The sequence below is a fragment of the Urocitellus parryii genome, chromosome 8, assembly GCF_045843805.1.
Source record: "Urocitellus parryii isolate mUroPar1 chromosome 8, mUroPar1.hap1, whole genome shotgun sequence".
NCBI classification, from domain to species: Eukaryota; Metazoa; Chordata; class Mammalia; order Rodentia; family Sciuridae; genus Urocitellus; species Urocitellus parryii.
The window spans coordinates 73,489,323-73,511,417 of record NC_135538.1 but is presented as its reverse complement, the minus strand read 5'-3'; the positions used below and the strand labels follow the sequence as shown (position 1 = coordinate 73,511,417).

The following is a 22,095-nucleotide window of genomic DNA, read 5'->3' as shown; positions in this document are numbered from 1 at the left end:
AGAGCTTACCTTCATATCATAAAGGCTATATATTACAAACCCAAAGCCAACAGCATACTGAATGCACAAAAACTGAAAATATTTCCTCTAAAATCAGGAACAAGATTTTGCTGGGCCAACACTGCTACCACCACTGCCCCACTGCCATCACTGAACCTCCGCCTGCTGCCACCAAGCCGCTGCTGCTAATCCATTGCCACTACCACTACCACCACCATCCAGAGGTCCAATGCTAGGGTTTGAAACCACATAGCCATCTCCACTGGCTATGGCATGGGAAGCCAGGATGCCAGCAGACTTGCCACCACTGCCATCTCCAGGCATAGCCACCTCTCTCTGGGATGCTGGCCAGGACCTGAATGTCCAGTGTCAGGGTGCCTGTGGGTTTCGTTGTTCCTGGGGGAGTGCTGGTGACCACCATCTTGCTGCTTCTTCTTAGGGTTACTCCTCTGTGTGAGTGTATCTCTGGAGGTCTCTCTGCAAATTGGAGCAGCACTGAGATCTTGGAACTGAAATGTGGCCAAGTCTGGGGTATCTGAAGCCCAGATCTATGGGACAGTGACCGGGTCTATGTGGGCTGGGCTGAGCCTCGTAATCCTTTAAGAAGATTCTCAGAGATAGGGCTGAGAAACTTTTGAATGCCAACAGAGACAATTCTTCAATTTTCCATCAAATTTTCTTATTTTATTCTCTAACATCTCTACCATAGGTATTTTCATTCATCAATTTGCTGAGGACTGAATGGTGTTTGGCAGTTTTGTTGTGTATTCTTTTACTTTTTTTCTTTATATATACTCTTCCTCTCTCTTGTTTGTTTTACTGGATTCTCTTTCAACCTTTCCTCTAGCTAATAATCTCTGTCACTTCCTCTTCCATTCTTCCTGTGGATTTTTACTTTTAGCTACTCTCCCCCTCCCTCATGAACATCACTTCCTACCCTATTTCTGTTCTCTCTTTATCCACCATTTGAAATTGTAAATGCTTTTAGCAAATTTAGTTTACACTGTAGACAATAATTGAACTCATCTTTCTATTCATTGTGAGAAAACAGGATATGTCTTAATAGGAGCTATTAGATTTAAGACTGTATATTGTTTACACTCGGTATTGTTATTGGTCCCCCCGTAAAGGTGAGGTACTGAAAACCTTCAGGGACAATATAAGTCTACAGGTTAGAATCTGTACTGGCTCAGATCCTCACTAATAGATGGGGAAGACACACACACAAACAGTATGAAAATACAAGGGAACAAAGCGCCCCAAACAAAGATGCTCCAATAATAGAATCCACTAACAACAAAGTGGAAGAAATATCCAAGAAGTTTAGACTGTACAGGGTTAAACTGATCTGAGAAGTAAAGGATGGTTTAAGGAATGCAATCAAAGAGAAAATAAAGAAAGTGAAAAGTAAAGAGTTATACTAGACAAAGGTACCAAAAACATGCATTGGAGAAAAAATAGCCTCTTCAACAAATGGTGCTGGGAAAACTGGAAATCCATATGCAACAAAATGGAATTAAACCCATATCTCTCACCATGCACAAAATTTATCTCAAAATGGATCAAGGACCTAGGAATAAAACCAGAAACCCTGCATCTAACAGAAGAAAAAGTAGGCCCTAATCTCCATCATGTGGGATTAGGCCCCAACTTCCTTAATAAGACTTCTGTGGTGCAAGATAAAATCAAGAATCAATAAATGGGATGGACTCAAACTAAAAAGTTTCTTCTCAGCAAAAGAAACAATCTGTAGGGGAATAGAGAGCCTACATCTTAGGAGCAAATCTTTACCCCTCACACATCAGATGGAGCAATAATCTCTAGGGTATATAAAGAACTCATAAAGCTAAGCACCAGAAAAACAAATAACCCAATCAATAAATGGGCCAAGGACCTGAAGAGACACTTCTCAGAAAATGATGTACAATCAATCAACAAATATATGAAAAAATGTTCATAATCACTAGCAATTAGAGAAATGCAAATCAAAACTATTCTAAGATACCATCTCACTCCAGTCAGAATGGCAGCTATTACGAAGACAAACAACAATAAGTGTTAGTGAGGATGTGGGGTAAAAGGTACACTCATACACTGCTAGTGGGACTGCAAATTGGTGCAGCCAATATGGAAAGCAGTATGGAGATTACTTGGAAAACTGGGAATGATACCACCATTTGACCCAGCTATCCCTCTCCTTGGTCTACACCAAAGGACTTAAAAACAGCATACTACAGGGATATAGCCATATCAATGTTTATAGCAGCACAATTCACAGTAGTTAAACTGTGGAACCAAACTAGATGCCCTTCAATAGATGAATGGATAAAAAAAAATGTGGCATATATACACAATGGAATATTACTCAGCATAAAAGAGAAAAAAATCATGGCATTTGCAGGTAAATGGATGGAGATGGAGAATATAATGCTAAGTGAAGTTAGCCAATCCAAAAAAAAAAAATGCTGAATGTTTTCTCTCATATAAGGAGGCTGATTCATGGTGGGGTAGGGAGGGGGAGCATGGGAGGAACAGACGAACTCTAGATAGGGAAGAGGGATGGGAAGGGAAGGGAAGGGGTGGGAAGGGGCATGGGGTTAGAAATAATGGTGGAATGTGATGGACATTATTATCCAAAGTACATGTATGAAGACACGAATTGGTGTGAATATACTTTGTATACAACCAAAGATATGAAAAATTGTGGTCTATATGTGTAATAAGAATTGTAATATATTTCATTGTCATATATAAGTAAGTAAATAAGCAAAACATAAGAAAACCTGCTAGGGTATTAGAAGTGTTTTATATTTTGACCTATGTTGTAGTTATATAGGTGGTCATATTTAAACTTCACATAACTTCACATAATTACATGTTCTGTACTTTTCTGCAAATTGTATACCAATTTTTAAAGTGGACCCCAAAGTACCTATTTTCCAGTATTGTGTGAATAAATGAGACAAAATCAATAACTGCTAATATTTAATGAGAGCACATCCTCTGTACTGAGCACCATTCTAAGCACTTTCCATTAATTCACTTAATTATCAAAATAACCACATCATGTAGGCACTACTATTATCCCTATTTTACAGATAAAGGGACTGTGACAGATATGTTAGATAACTTATCTGAATCAAATCCCACAGTCAAGCTTCAGATTCAAAACTTTCAACCACAAAAATAAATTACCTCAACAATTAATGAAAACTCTTACCACAGTAACTGGGACAAATAAAATATTTCCAGTGTTAACTATTATTACCATTATAATTATTAGGATTAACTTAAAATATTCCTTATTACAATATTCCTTATTATTTATTATAGTTATAAATGGCCAATAAACAAATTTTATAATTTTATCTATGCTCTTAGTTTATTCCAACAGTATTATAAAGGTAAGAACATAAATAATTTCACATACAAAAACTATGTTATTCTCCACTCCCCCCAAAAGGTCTGAAACTTATATCCATTAATCCTTCCAGAGATAAGACTCATAATCTTAACTCATATTGAAAGAAAAATGTATATACTAAATAACAGTGAAAAATGTTAAGGAGCTAAGACTATGCAAAAAAAATAATTTTAAAAAAGAGTCTTACTTTAAGTTTAACCATGTAGAGTGAAGTTTCAAAACTCCATATGAAGTTCACATTTTGTTAATCAGTAGAAATTTTAAACTGAAAATCCCTTTTTTTACAGTTATTTCTAAAAATAAACTGGTGAAATTACCACTTATTTATTGAGCATATCTTTTTATTTCTTCTAATTCTATTGTTATGCCTCCAAAGATTTTTATCTACGTGTCTTACACACACACACACACACACACACACAATTTTCTAATTTTTTCAGAATAGATGCACCTAGTACTCCCCTCTCCCAACTCTCTGAAGGGACCAGATTTTCTTATATAACTTTCCAGAGGCAGTATAAGCATACTGTGTGTGTGTGTGTGTGTGTGTGTGTGTGTGTGTGTGTGTAATACGTGTATTACATGTATTTTAAAGGAAATCACCCATATGTGCTATATTTGATCTTAGCCAAAAGGCAAAGATGCAATCACACATATCACAAGAAGGTACTTTATATACACTGTTTTTTTCCACTTTTTCAAATATTTTTCCTGGGAAAAGGGTACCGAACCATTCTGTTATTCAAAGACAGTTCTATGATATTTAAAATCACTTTCGCTGATTTTAGTAGTAACAAATAAGAAATACCAAAACTAAAAAAGGTATCCAAAACCAATTTCACTCATAAACTAACAACTGAGAGATAATATTTATGTGTACTTCCTTCTTTCTTTGCATATTACAAATACATGGTGGAGATCTGATGGTATGCAGATAAGAGGGCATCCTATGACTTCTTAACAACACATAGGGCTAGATGCTATGATTTCATAGGTTGGTGACCTCAGAATTCTTGTTCAACCTGCTCCTAATATATAGTTGTCCTACCTTGGAGATATATACTGACCCAGTTCCAAAAGAAGATGGGTAAGAATCTGGACAAAACTTAATAATCATAGAAAGTTCACATGGACAAAACTTAATAATCATATAAAGTTCACATTTTGTTCACACTAAACCTTCTAGTCTAGTAGGAATACATTCCACAAGACAGAAAGGTAGTACTTGTTTCTACTCTGTTTAAGGATCCCACTTCTCCCATACTCCTACAAGCAAATACAGCATTATCACAATCAAAACACATTTCTTAGTAAAATATCTATCACTATTTAACTCCAATTATTATTTAAGCCAGAATCAACAAAAAAGCAAAGGCAGTAGGGAAGAAACCCAATTTCATTTCAGTCACAGGAAAAGGTTACCCTTAGAGCAAAATTAAGTTGCCCAATTCCTTGCGCATTCCTCCCTGCTACTATTCTTGGGCATCAACTACCGCAAGAAAAAGAGGTATAAATGGTTGCAGGCTGAAAATATCAGAGAAAACAGCATAGAGATGTTTTAAAGTACAGTTCTCCCCTTCTGTCTACTGCATGGATGTCATTTCTTGAAATAGCAAAATGAAGCTTCGTTCAGGGGCAAAAACCTTTCGATCTCAAAATGTCGACTGAATTTATCAATTTTAACTTTTCTGCATACCCCGCCTCCCCACCACCACCACTCTGTCATGACTTCCTTTAGGAATATTCTAGGAATGTTGAAATTTTGACTTCAAGTCAACAAATCTTTACCACCGTCTTATTTAACCAATAATACTGTGTAAAAAGTCTAAGCTGCCAAGTTGCGGGTCTGTGTACTACGCGATATGGGCCAGGGGATTCTGCCTAAAGGAGCGGGCGCCACAGGACCTTGAACCTTCCTCAATCAGCTGACTGGACCGGTCCGCCCTAGCACCATCTCAAATTCAACCAAGCACACAGATTTCGCTCTTTTGGAAAACACTGACGATGAAGGAATAAGTGCTGAGAAATGGGTGGAAAGAAGGTAAGCATCGGGGCCAGGTAGTTTAGGAAAGGATGTCTGGCGCAAAAGGCCACAGGAGCCCGCCCCGCCCGCACTTCCGGGCCCCGAGCTCGCTCTGGCCCGCGGCCTCGCAGCCGGCCCCGGCCCCAGCCCCGCAGCTGCGCGGCCCGGACGGCCTTCGGTAGGTTGTCTGCAGCTTTTGAAAGAAGCCGCCGCCAGGCTCCGCGCTGCGGCAGTACCTGTTGAGAAGCAGGGAGGCGGCACTGAGACAGAGCAGCAGGAAGCAGAAGAGCGGGTACTGGCGGCAGATCTCGCGTCCCACGTCCAGCCGCAGCCGCTGCCTCAGCTTCTCCCCCATCGTCCGCACCCAGGGCACCATCTCTGTCCGTTCAGCTGAGGCTTCGCCACCCGCTGGGGTCGAAGTGGAGGAGACCCCCATCGACCTCCCTTGTCCCCACCCCGCCGCCCGGCGGCGGACCCACATAGCCGCACACCGGCGGACCGTCGCCAGCAGCTGCAGTAGCCCCAGGCCCCGCCCCGCGGCCCCCGCCGCGCGTGCGCGGCCCCCGCCCCCGCTGGCCAGAGAAGGCCGCACTGCGTGGCCGAGGTCGCCACCTTGCGCGAGGTCTCTCGCGTCCTGCGGCTTCGCCCCTGTGGCCGCAGCAGCACAGGACTCTCTGTAAGAGGTCGGAGTCCACGAGCCACTGGCCTTCTCCAGAAATCCAGGGGAAGCCTAGCACCCAGTAACCGTGTGTGCTGCGGGACAGAAGGAGAAGGTTGTGCCCAACCACAGTTGATACTACAGCCCCCGCAGCCTCCGGACGCTGCCTGCGGGTCTCCCAGTGCTCGCGAGGCCCCCTGGGAACTGTAGTCGGTCGCACGAGCCCGCGGGAGGGGCGGGAGCTGCTCGAACCCCAGCCTCCCTGCACGCTGCCTCACCGTTCTCTCTGCCTAGTGACTACTAGTAGGAGCTTGGGGCGACGCTCGGGCGACAGGCGCCTTTCAGTCCTCATTTTAAAACGGACAAGTGTGGAGACTGGAGTGAGGAGTGAAACAGTCCTGGAACACGGGAGTCTAACCCTTCAGGCTGCCACCACTGAGAGCGAGCATCTTTTGTGCGCTTCACAGGCAAGGTGGAGCTCAATTCATGCTGCCCCGGGGCCTAACCAAAAATCCAAACGTTTGAAACAAGGGGTGTTGGCACTAGGTTAAATCCCTCTTTTAGAGTCGCATTACTAATCAGTGCATTTTTAAGTTTTACTTTCCGTATTCTCCGCAACTCTTGAGATGTATGGAGATTATCGTTAGAATAGCTAAAATTTATTTTGACGGCGCGCTAAGCACTTTGATTTACCACTCACACATCCATCCCATGATGTAGGAACTCCAGTTTCAACCATTTTATAGTCACATTACTGAAGCAGTAATGATCTTGCTCAGTATACAGCTAGCAAAACCGGGATTCGAAGCTCTTATAACCCCAGACACGATGTTGTCATGCTGCCTGTTCTTTTACCCTCCAAAGTGAGGAAAGATATTGATATTTAAAAACAAAACCCCTGATGTATGTAGTTTCATGAATATTTGCCCATATTATTCCAAAAACATGGATCTTTAATGATGCATTTTCTTTTTCAGAATGTACTGTTATTACTAAATATTTACGTTCATTGGTATTATGATTACATTCTCGATCATAATTTCTCGTCTTTAGAAAATCAGCTAAATCAATTACTTTGTCAAAGGTTAAGAAAATTAGCATGATATATACTATCAAATTTCTTTGTATAGTGGTGGCACCAATTGCACAGTGCACATCCAAGTGTACATTTCACTGATCCTCTCACCTTTAGGTATTATTGTTTAACATCAAGAATATGCTTGTGTTGCATTTGTGACGGAACCACTTAAAAATCTTCCATGCAACATCTTTGGAACTCTTAAAACTTCTGTTTTGAGGTACATATTTAACATTAATTTCACTTATGTAAGGTTTTTACACTTACAACTCCTTGAACTATCTATAACCCTCTCATTTATATGCACTTGCTAGGGCTATACTTCAGTAAAAAAGTATGTTGAATTGATCTAGTGTATCAAGTTTCTGCTCTAGTCTTGAGTCCTTTATACTTGTTACTTTTATTAAATTCATGTTAAATTGTATTGTCTAAAATATTTGCTTCCTTAAAGGCTTATTCTGAAATTACTGTTAAACTTTTCACCAAAGATACATTACAGACAAACTGCTTTTCATTTTGGTCAACTTAGACATCTCTACAATGTCCAACTGACAGGCTGCTTTCCCATATTTCTTGGCAGAAGCCATCAGAATAAGCTAACTGGACAATAATTTAAACTTCCATATTTTTATGTTTGGAAGAGTAATGGATTTCTGCCATAAGAAAATTATTTTATTCTTTTGGCAGTACTGGGGATTGAAACCAGGGCCTTGCACAGGTTATTCAGGTGCTTTCCCAGAGCTATATTCCCGACTCTGAAGAAAATCGTAAGTCTACACCTAAAGCAAGACAGATAAAATCCTGTTGCTACAGACATCTAATAACAAACACTTCGTTAAATGTTTTTTAGTGTCCACTTTTACATTCACATACAGAGCTTGAAATTTTCTTCCAACCTTGTGTTAAGTTTTAAACTTCTAGAGAGGATAGGGACTATCCACAGCAAATCTTGGTTCTGAAACCAGCTCCATCTCCTACTAACAAAATGTCATTAAGCAGTTAATTTGATCTATCTCAGCCCTTGCATTCTTCATAAAGCTATGGGGAAGATTAAATTGGATAGAAATGCCTAGTAGATACCTTTGTACAATGCTTAATAAGAAAACATTTGAGTTTATGAACATGACAACTCAATTAGCTTTTATTTGAATGAAAATAACCTAAAAATGACATGAACTCAAAAGTATTAAGACAATTTATAGAAAATTGAGGTCCTCAGATATTGTCTGCTCTAAAATTCTAGACCTGCACAGTCCACTACAGTAGCTACCAGCCACATGGGGATAGAGTACTTGAAATGTGGTTCGTAAATGCGTAAATACACATTAGCCTTCAAGACTTAGCATGAATAGTTTCTACAAATGTGATTATATAGTAACTTTTGGAAATGGGGTAAAAAATGTTTACTTTGGAACAGCTAGAAAATTATGTGTAGCTTATATTAATTATATTTCTCTTGGTCCTGCTCTAGGCTGTTAGCTGTGGAGAGCTAGTACAATTGTGTAAATATATGATGCATTCATCTAAATGGCTCATAGACATCAACTGCAATCCAATATGTCCATTATTTTCATGAATATTTATTGAATGGCAAATAAGTGTAAGGCACTGTGCTAGATGTGGTGAAAGATACAATGAATTTAGATGCATTTCTGACCTCCGAAGGCTTACAATCTAGTGGAGACAAGTCATACATAGAAATACTGTAAAATACAGGGCAAATTATAAAGGCTATAACTGAGTCTTTTTTTAATGGCAGATATTGGGGAAATTTTCAGCTGGTTATGATCTGGAAAGGACTGTGGGAAGATAGTAACTTGAACAAAGAATGGGACTTATCTCTTTCACTTAATTTTCAGAAGTTAAGCAGCAGTAGATAAAGTATCTGAAATATTTCCACCTAATTTAACCCGATTTTCCCCACCCCGCCAGCAATCTGCACAAATTGCTTTTTATGTTGGCACAAGAATTTGAAAGGTACTGTTGAGTACCTGAATCCCCATAATTATACTACTTAATTTTGATGGCCTGAATGTAAACCACATTTTAACATGTTTAGGTCCATTATTTGTATGGCATGGATGTAAGATGAAAAGAAGTGATTACATACACTATCCTTACAAACCATTTCAGTCCTTCCCTTCCAGATGCTTCCTATAATTTGGAACATGTTCTTCTATCACAGGAGTGTGCCCTGGTTCCCCACCCACCCCCATCTCAAGTAATCAAGGTCCATAATTTACCTTTTGTGGCATTTTTATTATTTTTTATAGCCTTAATGTTACACTTCGTAACACTCTTTCCTCCCTGCATCCTATCTCCTATATATCAACCTCTGGATATAACACCTGTGAAAAGGGTCATTAAACTGACTTCAAGGATTGTCCCTTTCCTTCATTTTCAAAAAGGAACTTGTTTAAATGTATGTAATTCAAGGAAGATACATTATGGGTTTTTACAGTAGAGCTCTGAGATGTTTAAAATGAAAATGTTATTTTCACATTTAACCCCCTTACTTTTGTAGCCCAGAAGTAAAACCTCCATTAGGAAGATATGAAAAACATTACAGAACCAGTGGCTCAAGTAGATACTCCCTGGGTAAAAGCTGTTACTACTATGAAGTTCTGTGTGATCTTATTATCTTAGCACCAAAAAAAGAAAAAGTAATTCTGAGTTATATAGACAGCTAGACTGTCAAACCTCACTTTCACGGAAGTAGATGTTGTTCCTAATTTCAGAAAATGTAATTGTCAGTAATTGCCTGGCAACTAAAAATATACTCACCTGTTCATAAATATCAGACTGGGAAAGGCACTTATAATCTATCACAAACATTATCTGTACAAAGAGGCCAATGCTTTTGTGTAAATAAGGAAAACACCCCATCTGTTTGGTAGACAGTGGCTTCTTTTAGATAAAGAAAAATGTTCAAAACTCTAAATGTTAAACTATAGATTTCATCTTACTTCAGTAACTCCTGAAAATACTTTAAAAGGCTTTGAAATGTTTTCTGCTCTCACTAGCTTCTTAATAAAATACAAAAATTAAAGCACCTATAAACACCACGCACCTGGATATAGCTGAGAATTTCGAGGTTTAACTCATGGAACACATTCCAAACAGTCTGAATTTTGAGCATTATCAGAAAGTCATATGGCCTAAGTATTCAAGGTAATTTAGAACTCTACTATCTCCAGATGTTCAGAAGGTAGTTATATCACTTCCATTTTAATTAAAAAAAAAAAAAACCTAACTAATCCAAACCTAAATCTATTTAAATCTTTGTGGCCTCTGCCAAGGTCCATAGTTTTTGTCCCATTATATAAAGCAACATATGAAACTATCATGGCAAAGTTGATGAAGACTGTGGTTATCACATACACAGCCAGAAAATGATTAGAAGGGTAGCAGTAATAATTTAAATGACTCTAAAGATTATTCTTGCAAGTCACATGTTGCCAGATGTCTCAAAACTATGGCTTTGCCCACAACTTTAAGCAGTTTTATATATAGTAGAATTCCAAGACATCAAAAATGTGAGGTGAACCAAAGAAAGACAAGGCAATCAGTTTGCTCAGACAATATTACTGGAAGATAATGCTAGAAGATTAACTAGGGTCAAATTATAACTTTTACATTACATAGCAGCTTACATTTTATAATAGTGCTATTACAGACTTTAGAACTAGATGTCCAAAGCCAGTATAATTAAATTGCTATTTAAGAAATCTGGTTTTCAGGAGCCATTCAACATATTTATAAATTAAAAATGCAGCCAGATCTTGAATGGGTAGGACTTGGATAGCACATTTCAGGACTATTCAGTAAAGGTGAATGATTAATGTGATTGGGTTTGAAAAAGTAAACTGACAGGACATAAATGCTGACAGAGAGCACTCCAATGTGTATAGCAGGCAGCTGAAAAACAGAACTGCAAATAAAGAGTACACTTAGAGGTAATGTGAAAGAACAGAGTGGTAGGAGGATAGTCAGACAAGTGCCGAAGAGATTTTTGAAAAAGGCTATCATTCTATGTAACAAATTTCCAAAGAGATTAAGTAATTTAAGGACAGGATACTGGTATCTTGTGAACAGTTGTTAAAAACGTGGGTGAGCAGGGCATGGTGGCATATGCCTGTAATCCCAGCAGGAGGATCAAGAGTTCAAAGCCAGCCTCAGCTACTGTGAGGCACTCAGCAACTCAGTGAGACCCCATCTCTAAATAAAATACAAAACTGGTGCTTGGGGGGGGGGGGGAAGATAGGTGAGGGCTAGAAATATGGCTCAGTAGGACATCAAGCATGTGGCCCTGGATTCAATCCTCAATAACATGATCCTCCCACACCCCAAAAAAATTAGTGAGAGGAAAACCCACTTAAAGGGAATCATTTTAAAACCACCAACCTTACCAAATAAGAGTGCAATAAAACACTTTATTCTGACACATAATTATGTGGATTTCATCCTACAGTTTATTGTGGGATAGGGAAGAGAATCACTGGTACTCAGAAATAATACCTATGAAATATCGGATTATATGCTGATTTTTAAAGAACATGTTAATTAACAATATAGGCAAGGTTAGTTTAGAAGTTAGACTGCCTTGTATTTCCTGATCAGGTTCCTTAATACATTAGCAGTACATTACATGAGAATTAATTTGCCTAAAATTTCGAGACAAGAGAGACTTGAAATAAACATGTTGGCAGGCCTGGCATGGTAGCACATGCCTGTAATCCCAGATAATCTAGAGGCAGGTTAGCAGGTTCGAGGCCAACCTGGGTAACTTAGCAAGACCCTGTCTCAAAACTTATAAATTAAAAAGGGGTAGGCTGTAGCTCAATGTAAGAGTTCTGGCCTACCATATGCAAGGCCCTGGGTCTAATCCCCAGTACCAAAACAACAATGCAAAAACACAAAGCACCACTATTTCCAAATTTTAAATTACTACCACAAAAGCATGTTAGTTGACTTCTACATGACTCATGCTGACTCCCAACTAGTACATTAACACAATAATTTAGGGAACCTGGAAGTAACTTTGAAATAATGCTCTGTGATTATGAAAGGTTGATAATGCTCATTACAGGTTTCAGTATTATTTGAACTGTAAAAGAAATATTACCCTACTTTTTCCTCAGAGTACAGATATCAAAATAATATACCAGAAATGTTCTTACATGTGAGTCATTACAAGATGAAAAAAAAAAAAAACCTTAATGTAAGACTTCTTACATTTGGTAGAATTAAGCCTTCACTACAAAAGCATTAAGAAAAATATCAGCATAAAACACAGGCTTATATCATATAATGTTGAAAGCTAGAAAAATAAACTTAATATAATCATCTTTGTGTGGGTAAGGAAACTCCAGTCCAGAGGTTAAATATGTGTACGAAGTTGTTTCTATTAACTGACTAGGAAAAAATGTTTCAATCTAGAAATATTGAAGAGGGAAATATCTATATTATATTAAAACATGCTTTTTTTACTTCAACAACCTATACCTAATTATGTGAAAAATGAATATGCAAGTTTAACCATTCTGAGAGGGAAATGCATAACAATAAGAAACACTCATTGCAAAACTAGTGTTAACTGTCCATCAATTTTAATTGAAAGATCCAGGTCTACTGTTTGAGATGATTTATTTTCTTCTTTAGTTTCTTGGTATGTTTCTATGACTAGATGTACATATGAACACATGTGTGTATGTGATAGGCCAGACACTGTTACCATCGTAAAAGCCAAGATTTGGGGCACCCAAATACCTTGAAAGTCAGTTTCTTCTTCAATAACCACCAAGTTTAATACCACAAAACCTAAATAAAAACTAATGTTTTGCTGCTTGGAAGAGGTCTTTAAGAACGGACAAAATGCCCCCAGGTGTTTGCCTTGCCTTTATGTAGAAAAATTTGAAGATCTGGACTCCTTAATCGTCAAAGAAAGAACATCCAACAACATAAAATATATTCCACAAGAGGATAAACATGGACTCTCACCAAATCTCAGAACATCAAATCTGGAGAGCAGATTTGAGAGATTCCTGCCACCAAAAGGAATTAAGTTTCTTTACCTAGTAAAATAAGACATTCATGTAAACTACTAAAATGGGATGGGGTGGGGACAGGGGAATTCCCAGTGATTTCTGAAACCTCCAAGAATGTCATTTTCCTGAAGCTACCATACTATTCCCAAAGATGCCTTTCAAAACAACTGCTTTCCTCAGTCAAGAATGTCACATGTACTATTGTTCACAAAATGTCCTGTATGTACTGGTATGCTTGGTGCTATTTTCAAGTAAGACTTATTTGGTCTTTTCCCTAGATTATGCTAAATAAGCAGTGATATAAATATGATAATACAGATCTAAGATCATTTTCCTCCAAATTATTATGTGTACTATATTATTTCACAACTCAGTTCCATTTAAAACTAGCATTTTTATACTAAATAGCATAATTTAGGTACATAAGATAAAATATATATTTCATCATACGTAAGTGGAGAAAATGAGACTCCAAGTTGACTTGGTACTCAGGGCTACAAAGAACGAGATATGTTCCACAAGATGGGTAAGTGGAAAAGAAAAGGAAAGATCTCTGGTTTGTACAAGTGAAGGAGAGCTAAAAATAAAGCTTGTTAGTCCTCATAGAACTTGAAGCCAGCCACCTCAGGGGATAAGTCCAGTAACATCAGACTATTATCAATATCCTTTCATAATAAAAATAAAGAACCACCAGACAGGAGAAAAATCAGAAATACAAAAAAAAAGGAAGAAAATAATCAACGTGAACTCCATTTCAACCCATCTGATCAGAATTTTTTTTTTTTTTTTTGTCTTTTCTTTGCTAGAACTGAGGATCAAAACCAGGACTTTGCACAAGTGAGGCAATGCTTAACCACTGAGTGTGAGCGCTAACTTTTAAAATAATCTCTAGCATTCAACAGTGATCAACTCTTGAGCCCAAGAGTCTTCAGGGCTGTAGTGTACTTTCCCAAGGATCAGAAACTACCAGGTTGCACTTGATGAACAGTAGTGAGACTGTGCCTGTGAAACAGCCACTGAACTCTAACCAGGGCAATATAATGAGATAACTACTCTCTCTTAAAAAATGGGGTGGGGAGGACAGACAGTGCATATAAAAAAGAACTACTGTTTTGCTTATGTTTAAAACCCCTACATGCACTGAAAAATAATTTTTTATGAAATACAAAAAGCTAGCAATAGACTAGAAAAAGTTTTTTAAAAACCAGAATAAATCCAGTCTGACTTTTTCAATCCAAGCTCAAAAGACAAGGGGAAAAAATATTAAAAGCAAAATTCTCTAGAGCTCAACACTTAAAAGCAAATAAATGAAGATGTACACAGACTTGTCTCATGAAATGGTAGAAACCAAATAAAAAGGGGAAAAATATCTACCAGTTTCAAAAGAAAAAAGCAGATTACCTACAAAGTAATAACTGTGCTCACAGATTTACCAACACTATACACTACAAACAATGGTGTAATGCTTCCAAAGTTCTGATGGGAAAATAACATTGTAGCCAGAATCCCTTCTGAACTTTCAATCAAGAGCAAGAGTTAAGTTAAGCATGGTGGTCACATCTGTAATCCCAATGATTCAATCCCAAATTCAAGGCCAGGCTGGGCAACTTGGCAAGACCCTATTCTCAAAATTTTAAAGGATTGTAGGGCTGGGGGTGTTGGGAGGGACTCGGATAGAGTTGTCCTAAATTCAACCTCCAGTACTGTACATACATACATACATAAATAAATAAATAAAAGTCGTGACAGACATTTCCCAGTAGGTATCAATGTAGTTTACAGTTCATACAACTTTTCTGAAAACATTGTCAGAAAAGGCAAAAATGTAGATCTAAGAGCAAGTTATGGAATATAAGAAATAGTAGAATTCAGCAATGCAATGGAAAAAAGTATGTGTCATATGCAGATTACAGCATTAAGCAAGATAAGTACAGTAATAACTCAGCAAAGTTTTTCTTCTGGTTAACAAAATATAGGTAATGAGAAATTCAGGAAAAAAGATCAAAGTCATAGTTCAACTTTACTAATAGCATGAATACAGGCACGACAGATATAAAGAGAATTAATTTTGTCTGTACCTTAGAATTTTGCCCTCAGAAAGATGTGGATCTGTGGCAAAATGATGTACATTATGCATTAGGTTACGTTCTATCTTTAGTATACGGGCTGGGCATGAGAGAATTAATCCTAATACACTTACGAACAGTGAAAAAAGCTAACAGGAATTGGGAGATGAAGGAAAAGAAATAGTCTATACCTTTTCCTTATTTTACTGTTAGGAGCAAAGCAGAGGCTTAAGTGTATTTCAAGTAGTAAACATAACATTGAGTTTAAAATGGACAAAAGAAAACAGTATCAACACAAGGTAGTTCTTTACAAGGGGGTGAATAAAATGCTGCTTAAACTTACCCATTATAAGACATGGCAAAGGTAACCACTAGAACTAGAGGAGTCATCTCTGGGAGTAGACTGGGATGTGTTCAGTTACGGGGTTTAACATTTTAAAAATACTATCTATGGGGCGAGGTATGTATCTCAATGGCAGAGTAAATAAAGGCTCAGTGAGATCCTGTTCCAATCCCCAGCAACAAAAAGAAAAAGAAAATACTAACAAGTTAAAAAGTCAATTTAAAAATATATAAGCGTAAAACCACCTTTACTTACCACTACTCAAACATATGGTAGTGAGACAACTTAAATTCAGACCCTTCCTTTTCCGATAATTGAACTTCAACTTCTACCAATTGGTAGATAAATGAGACTACTTATAGATGTTAAGCATTTATACCATTATTTTAAAATATTGGAAGCAGTGTGAAATTACTTAGAAATACCTGTCTTCGAGACATCAGTTATCTAGCATGAATAGTTTTCTTGGTATTACTTATCTTCTCATCTTCAAATTGCTACTTGAAAGACCCTTATAAAAAACTTCAGTCAAAACCAACTAGACTTTCTTAATCAGCAAAATAAAAATTCAATCTTGAACTATCAATTCCTCATAGAAATATAGATGGAGGTTTGTATATCAATACAAATTGCTCAGCAGCATGATACTATCTACACATAAAAGAAAATTGATGGGCTGGATTTCCTGAGATCCACTGCGTAAGCTGACTTATGGAACACCTTTTTCTCTAATTTTGAATAAGGAAAATGAAAATTTGTAACTTCCACACGAGGTATTAACAATAAACTAAAATAAAGTTGTGTATAAATCACAAAACTGAAATGGAGATTTTCCGTCTTTTAGACTTTGTGCTAATTTTAAAGACATTCCTTGTTGCAAATTAAGTGGTTCTATAAATTATGTCACTCAATTCAGCAAGTAAACTTAATTTCTACCAAGCTTAAAAAAAAAAGTATTTAAGAGTATTTTTAATTGCCTGCTTAGCACTATTAATTCAGGTTCCCTGCTTTCAAAGAGCTTTCATTCTAAAGGCAAAAAAAAGTATGATGGTGGTAACTTAAACAAGGCTGATCAAAAATTAGAATCCAATCCAACCTGAGTATCTTTTGCTGTGCCCCTTTCTTTATGCACGCCCCTCAATTCTATGTATAAACAAACATGAAGTCCAGTTGGTTACTTAGAAGAAACTGCACTTGTCCTTAATGATGTTGCAGGATTCCTAAAAATTCCATGTCTGCAAATATATGTGCATTTTTACTTTAAGAGAAAAAGCAAAGGTGGTATGAATTAAATGTCAAAATTATACTGTAGGAATTGGAGTGCGCAGTGGTAGAGCACTTGGCTAGCATGTGTGAGGCACTGGGTTCAACCCTCAGCACCATTAAAGGTACTGTGTCCATCTACAACTAAAAAAAAAATTTTTTTTTTAACTACACTGTATTACATACACATGGTTAAGTGTATTCTGCCAATTTTCATAAAGAACTTTTAGGCATACTGTTCATTTTCAATTCTTATCACAGCATATTTCAAATATGAAATACACTGAAAAAAAGTTTATATGCTTTCCTAATTTTTCAAATAAGTCAAAGCAATTTTAGGGGTCTAATCACTGAACCTTCCAATTAGGGATAATGATATTTTAAAGATATTTTCTCTTAAATATTAAGTCTTTGCTGGTCATCGTTGCCTCTGCAACTTAGTGAGACCCTTTCTCAAAAAAAGGCTATGGATGTAGCTCAAAGCTTGTCTAGCCATGTGTGAGGCCTTCGATTAAACTCTCAGTCCCACATACACATTTTAAAAAGTCTTAAAAAGTTTTAGCCAGAATAAAGCACCTAGCTCTAGCAATTTTGCTTTCAAATGATACAGTATGTGTGTTACACAATTCCATGATTATTCAAACTTCACCTCATTTCAAGTTAATATCACTAAGCCTGCCTGTGAGGCATGCCTATGGTTGCGGCAACTCAGGAGGGTGGGACATTGCATGTAGGCTGCTAGTCTGTGCAACTTTAAAGGGATCCGATCTCAAAATTTTAAAAAGGGCTTAGGATGTAGGACGTCATAGAACAGCATCTCTGGGTTCAATCCCCAGAACCCAAAATATGAAAGAACCAAAAATTAAAAGTTATCATGATACCACAGGACGTGACAGTGGAACCCTCTATTAAGACCCAATTTTTATCATGTGCAATATATACAAAACTCTTTTCTATAAATTAGATATTGTCAATAAGCTCTAGTTAATTCTGTGATCTATATTAGTGGTTTGTCCATCCCAAACCCTGAAAAAAACTAAAAACTGGCTTTAGTTCATATATGATATTGATTTCCTTCAGGCATCCTACAATTTTCTCCAAAACAAGGTGAAAGTGTCAATCATCTTTTCAGAATATAACTGAAAACCTAAGAAAGAAATAATTCATGAACATCATAGATCTGTACTGATCTTAACAGTTCTCCTTAAATTAGAACTTGTTTTAAAAGTACTTTTTAGGTAAAAACACTAATTTCCAAAATGACTTATTAGGACTTCTTCCATACTCATAAAAAATCTTATTCAAACTCCCATGAACTTTCCAAAATGATTGAAACTTGTATATACCAATATAAATTTTAGAAAACCTAAATAGAAACTAAACTCTAATATAAATGACAAATTTCACATGGTTCTAATGAAATGACCAAAACAATTTCTATATTCCCCTCAACCACCACCACCAAGTAATCCTAGGGGTATGAGTCAAAACCCCTAAAAATATTTACAAGTCCCCCAACAATCACAATTTGTCAGTTTAACTTAACAAGGATATGTTAAGCTGAATTCACTTACCTAACCTAATTTGCAGTTATAGAAAAGCACAATTATTTTAAAAGATTATTTGTTTCTTGTCTTCTCCTAAATTATTCGAAACCTAAATCTCATTTTCACATCTTCAGTGAATTTTGCCAGGGGTAAGACTAGAGAATGCAAAAGTACAAGATGCTGAAGCACATTCCCGAGAGGTAAACCAAATCACCATTAGGTTCAACAAATCCAAAAGCATGTCCGTGACCACAGAACATTTCCATCAACAATTAAAATTAAGTGAAGACCAGCCCAATACATTTATTCTATGCATCTCCCAGTCATGCGCTTTCAATTGGGGTTATCCTGGAGAATTTGTATTTACCATTGGCTACTTGGAATGTATGCATGATCAAAAGGCGACAGATCTCTAAAGATTCCAAGTGTCTATTTAAAAGCTGTTAAGTGAAAAATGATGAAATGGAGGACACTCACAATAATTCTTGGACTCCTGGAGGTCCTAAGACATGCTACAAAAATAGGTCTTTATTCTTAGGAAAATATAGTCAGAGCTAGCTTCCTTATGCTATACATAAAATCTTAACATCAGAGGCAGTACAGATAGTACAGATAGTTTTTTAACTGATCTCCAAACAAGCACAAACCCACTACTTTGAAAAAAACAGGTAATTTGAGGTTTTTGGCAAAAGACAGTACTTCACACATCTAATCCAAATCAAAGAGCCTGCAGACAGTTTTCAGTGAGATGAAAGGAATGAAATAAATATAAATTCTATGGATAAATAAATGTAAAAGAATTTAAATAAACTAACAGAACTAATCATTTTTTTAAATTAAAATACTAGTCAGGTACAAGCTTTTGTTTCTCAATGCCAGACTTCTAAATGTTTATCAGACTACTGTTAAGAAAAACCTAATCTTAGACCTAGAGTGTTAGTAATAATACTGATTTGCATTTGCAAAAAAAGATTGTTTTCCCAACTGAATGCTCCTCATCTTGAAAAATATTTTAGGTGTATTACTGAAGGCAGACTGTGGTGCTAATATAATTTATGTCCTAAGTACTTTTAAAAAGTGACAGACCACAAAAGTCCATCTACTAATTTGCCCAGTTAAAAAAATGTCTGAGCAATGGTTCATAATTAGCATCTTAAAGTAGTGGCATGCCCTGTTGAGTGGTATGATTACTGAGTAAATACTACACCTTAAATTCCATCCTCACAAGTCTGTTTCTTTTGTGTACCATAAAGTTCTATATTCATTAATTTTGTACCCACCACTGAATCCTAGATAAAAACTTTGTGGTATACATAACTGGGGAGAAAACGGACATGGTGGGTATTTTTAGAAGTTTTAGGAACCTGAGCAACTGTTTTTTCTAGAATTAGCTCTTATCTAATATATGAAGCCCTTCTACTTTTTAATTTCTCCCCAGAAATACAGACTATGTCATATTCTGTAATAACAGGGTGGTATTTTGTTGTTTCTGTTTGATTTTTGGCTTAGCAGTCAAAAAGCTGTACTAAATGTCAATTTTGCCCACGTAGTTGAATGTTCATCCTATTAAATGTCTTCTCAAATATCTTCTATACAACTGAAAAACCCAGATACCCCATCAATCCATTTCTATGTTCTTAATTTATCATGAGAAAAATGTTTACATTTTAAGTAATATCTGCAATAATCAGTGAAAACTTCTCATGACACTACAACTGCCATCATAGGTATCCAATACCTGTTTCTGTGCTAATTCTCCCTTCACTTTTAACATCTGATTCAGTAACAACGGCTAAAAATCTTCTACAAAATGCATGCTTAGGAGAATACAAATAAACACAATTTTCTCACAAAGCAATTTTCTGAAAACTGATAAATTAAATTTATGATCATTTTTGATTGCCAAGTAGTCTGCAGAAACAAAATCTTGCGTCTGTTTTGGTTAGGAAACTCAAATTTTCTTTTTTAACAATCAGAATACTTTAAGGATACATTTTTCACCCCAAGGAAGGGACTTTACTGTTGGATTTAAGACCCATTCCTTGACAATATATACACAAAATTTTAACTTGTCATTTGTCCATTCTTTGAAGCTGTCAAAGCCAAGAACCCATAAACAAATCACAAATAGCAATAACCTACATTAGTTAACATTCCCCCTTTTAACATGTTGACATTTTTACTAAAGGATTAGTTATTTTTGCATTTCCATTTCTCATATCCCATGACATTCCATATAAATTGCATTATTGCTTTATAGGCCACACAACATTCAAAATTATGTTTATATGCATTGCCTGTTTTCCTTGATCTCTGATAAGTTTGATACTGATTTTACTACAGAAATTTAAGTTTGAAAATACCACAGTTAGTATTTCTTCTCAGAACTTAATTGTTCACATCACTAATCACTACATGCATATTTAGCTCTGATTATATTGCTCAAAAACTGCACCCATTATCAGAACAGTGCAAATGATATTTAATTTTAAAAGTAATTATAATGGCTTGAATTCAAAGTTATTCAAATGAACACTGTCAAGTAATTTCACTTGAGTGTGTACACATTTCATCACCACTGTTTACATAAGCCTTAAGGATAACCATCAATGCTTCACAATTTCTTTATATCATCAGTTTTCCCTCCCAAGTCCCCAAACTAAGAATGCCAAATATAGTCTTGGAAACCCACAGAGCTCCATATTTTAATATTTTCTTAAAGAACACATTTGTGAACTCACAAAAATGTTCATCTTTAAACTTTGACAATGCAATTCTTACTTAAAAATCAAACAAACCTGTCCTAAAATCCCAACAAATAATTCTGAGAATTAACTTAAACACCTTGACAGTGTCCCTTAAAAATGGTATGACAGTTAAGTGCCAATAGGCATGGCAATGACCTCTCGGATGGGATTATTTAACTCCTTGGATCTGGGAAATACCAGCACCAAGGATTACACTGAGATTCAATTTTACTGAAGGCTACATTTAGTTTACCCACTTTCCACAACCTATTATATACTCGTTATGTTAGAATGAAATGTAAATGTTCTGTGTAGCCCTCAAACTTACACTAAGATTTGAAAGATGTACTTTAAAAAAGCACGGGGTAATATATAAAATCAGTGGCAGAAAGTTTCATTAAGCACCAGGAACAAATTTTTGTCACCCCATACTCATTTTGTAGGTAAGTTTCAATAACCGGCAAGGCACATTTACATATATTCCAATGAATACTTATTGACAAATTTTAAATTACACTCTATGTCCCAGCTATCCCAGTAACTGACATACAACATACTAAAATGGTTTATTAAGGTAACAAAAAAACCAATTAATGTGAAACATACAGGCTATTGGCAACCACTATTCTAAAATTATGTAAGTACAAATAAACATACTGAAATGTGTGCAATTCTAAGTTTTTAAACCAGAAGATTTCTATACTAACACACATTTATATTAATGACACATAAAAAAAATAAAAACTTTATTACAAAAATAAGTTACACTCGCCTCCAGCTTACAGTATAAAACAATTTTATTTGCAGGAATGCAAAATGATTGTTTGCCATGAGCATTTTGAACATATGACATGTCTAATTTTCTTGTTAAATTTGCATTTACTGGGGAACTGGTGTGT

The 22,095-nt window shown here is 36.4% G+C and overlaps 2 protein-coding genes across 6 annotated transcripts in view; both read right to left on the bottom strand.

Annotated features, from left to right (window-relative positions):
• Snx14 (sorting nexin 14) overlaps window positions 1–5,949 on the bottom strand; it is a 93,657-nt gene extending 87,708 nt beyond the window's left edge. For all 4 annotated transcript variants that reach the window (XM_026410937.2, XM_026410951.2, XM_026410943.2 and 1 more), the window contains exon 1: window positions 5,684–5,949. In XM_026410937.2, the coding sequence (XP_026266722.1) occupies window positions 5,684–5,928 (245 nt within the window). In that variant the 5' untranslated portion in view covers window positions 5,929–5,949. The remainder of the gene's footprint in view (window positions 1–5,683) is intronic.
• Window positions 5,950–18,957: 13,008 nt separating this feature from the next.
• The window catches only part of Syncrip (synaptotagmin binding cytoplasmic RNA interacting protein), a 30,142-nt gene continuing 27,004 nt past the window's right edge, over window positions 18,958–22,095 (bottom strand). For both annotated transcript variants that reach the window (XM_077801799.1, XM_077801798.1), the window contains exon 12: window positions 18,958–22,095. This exon is cut by the window's right edge. The gene's annotated coding sequence lies outside the window, so the exon portion shown is untranslated.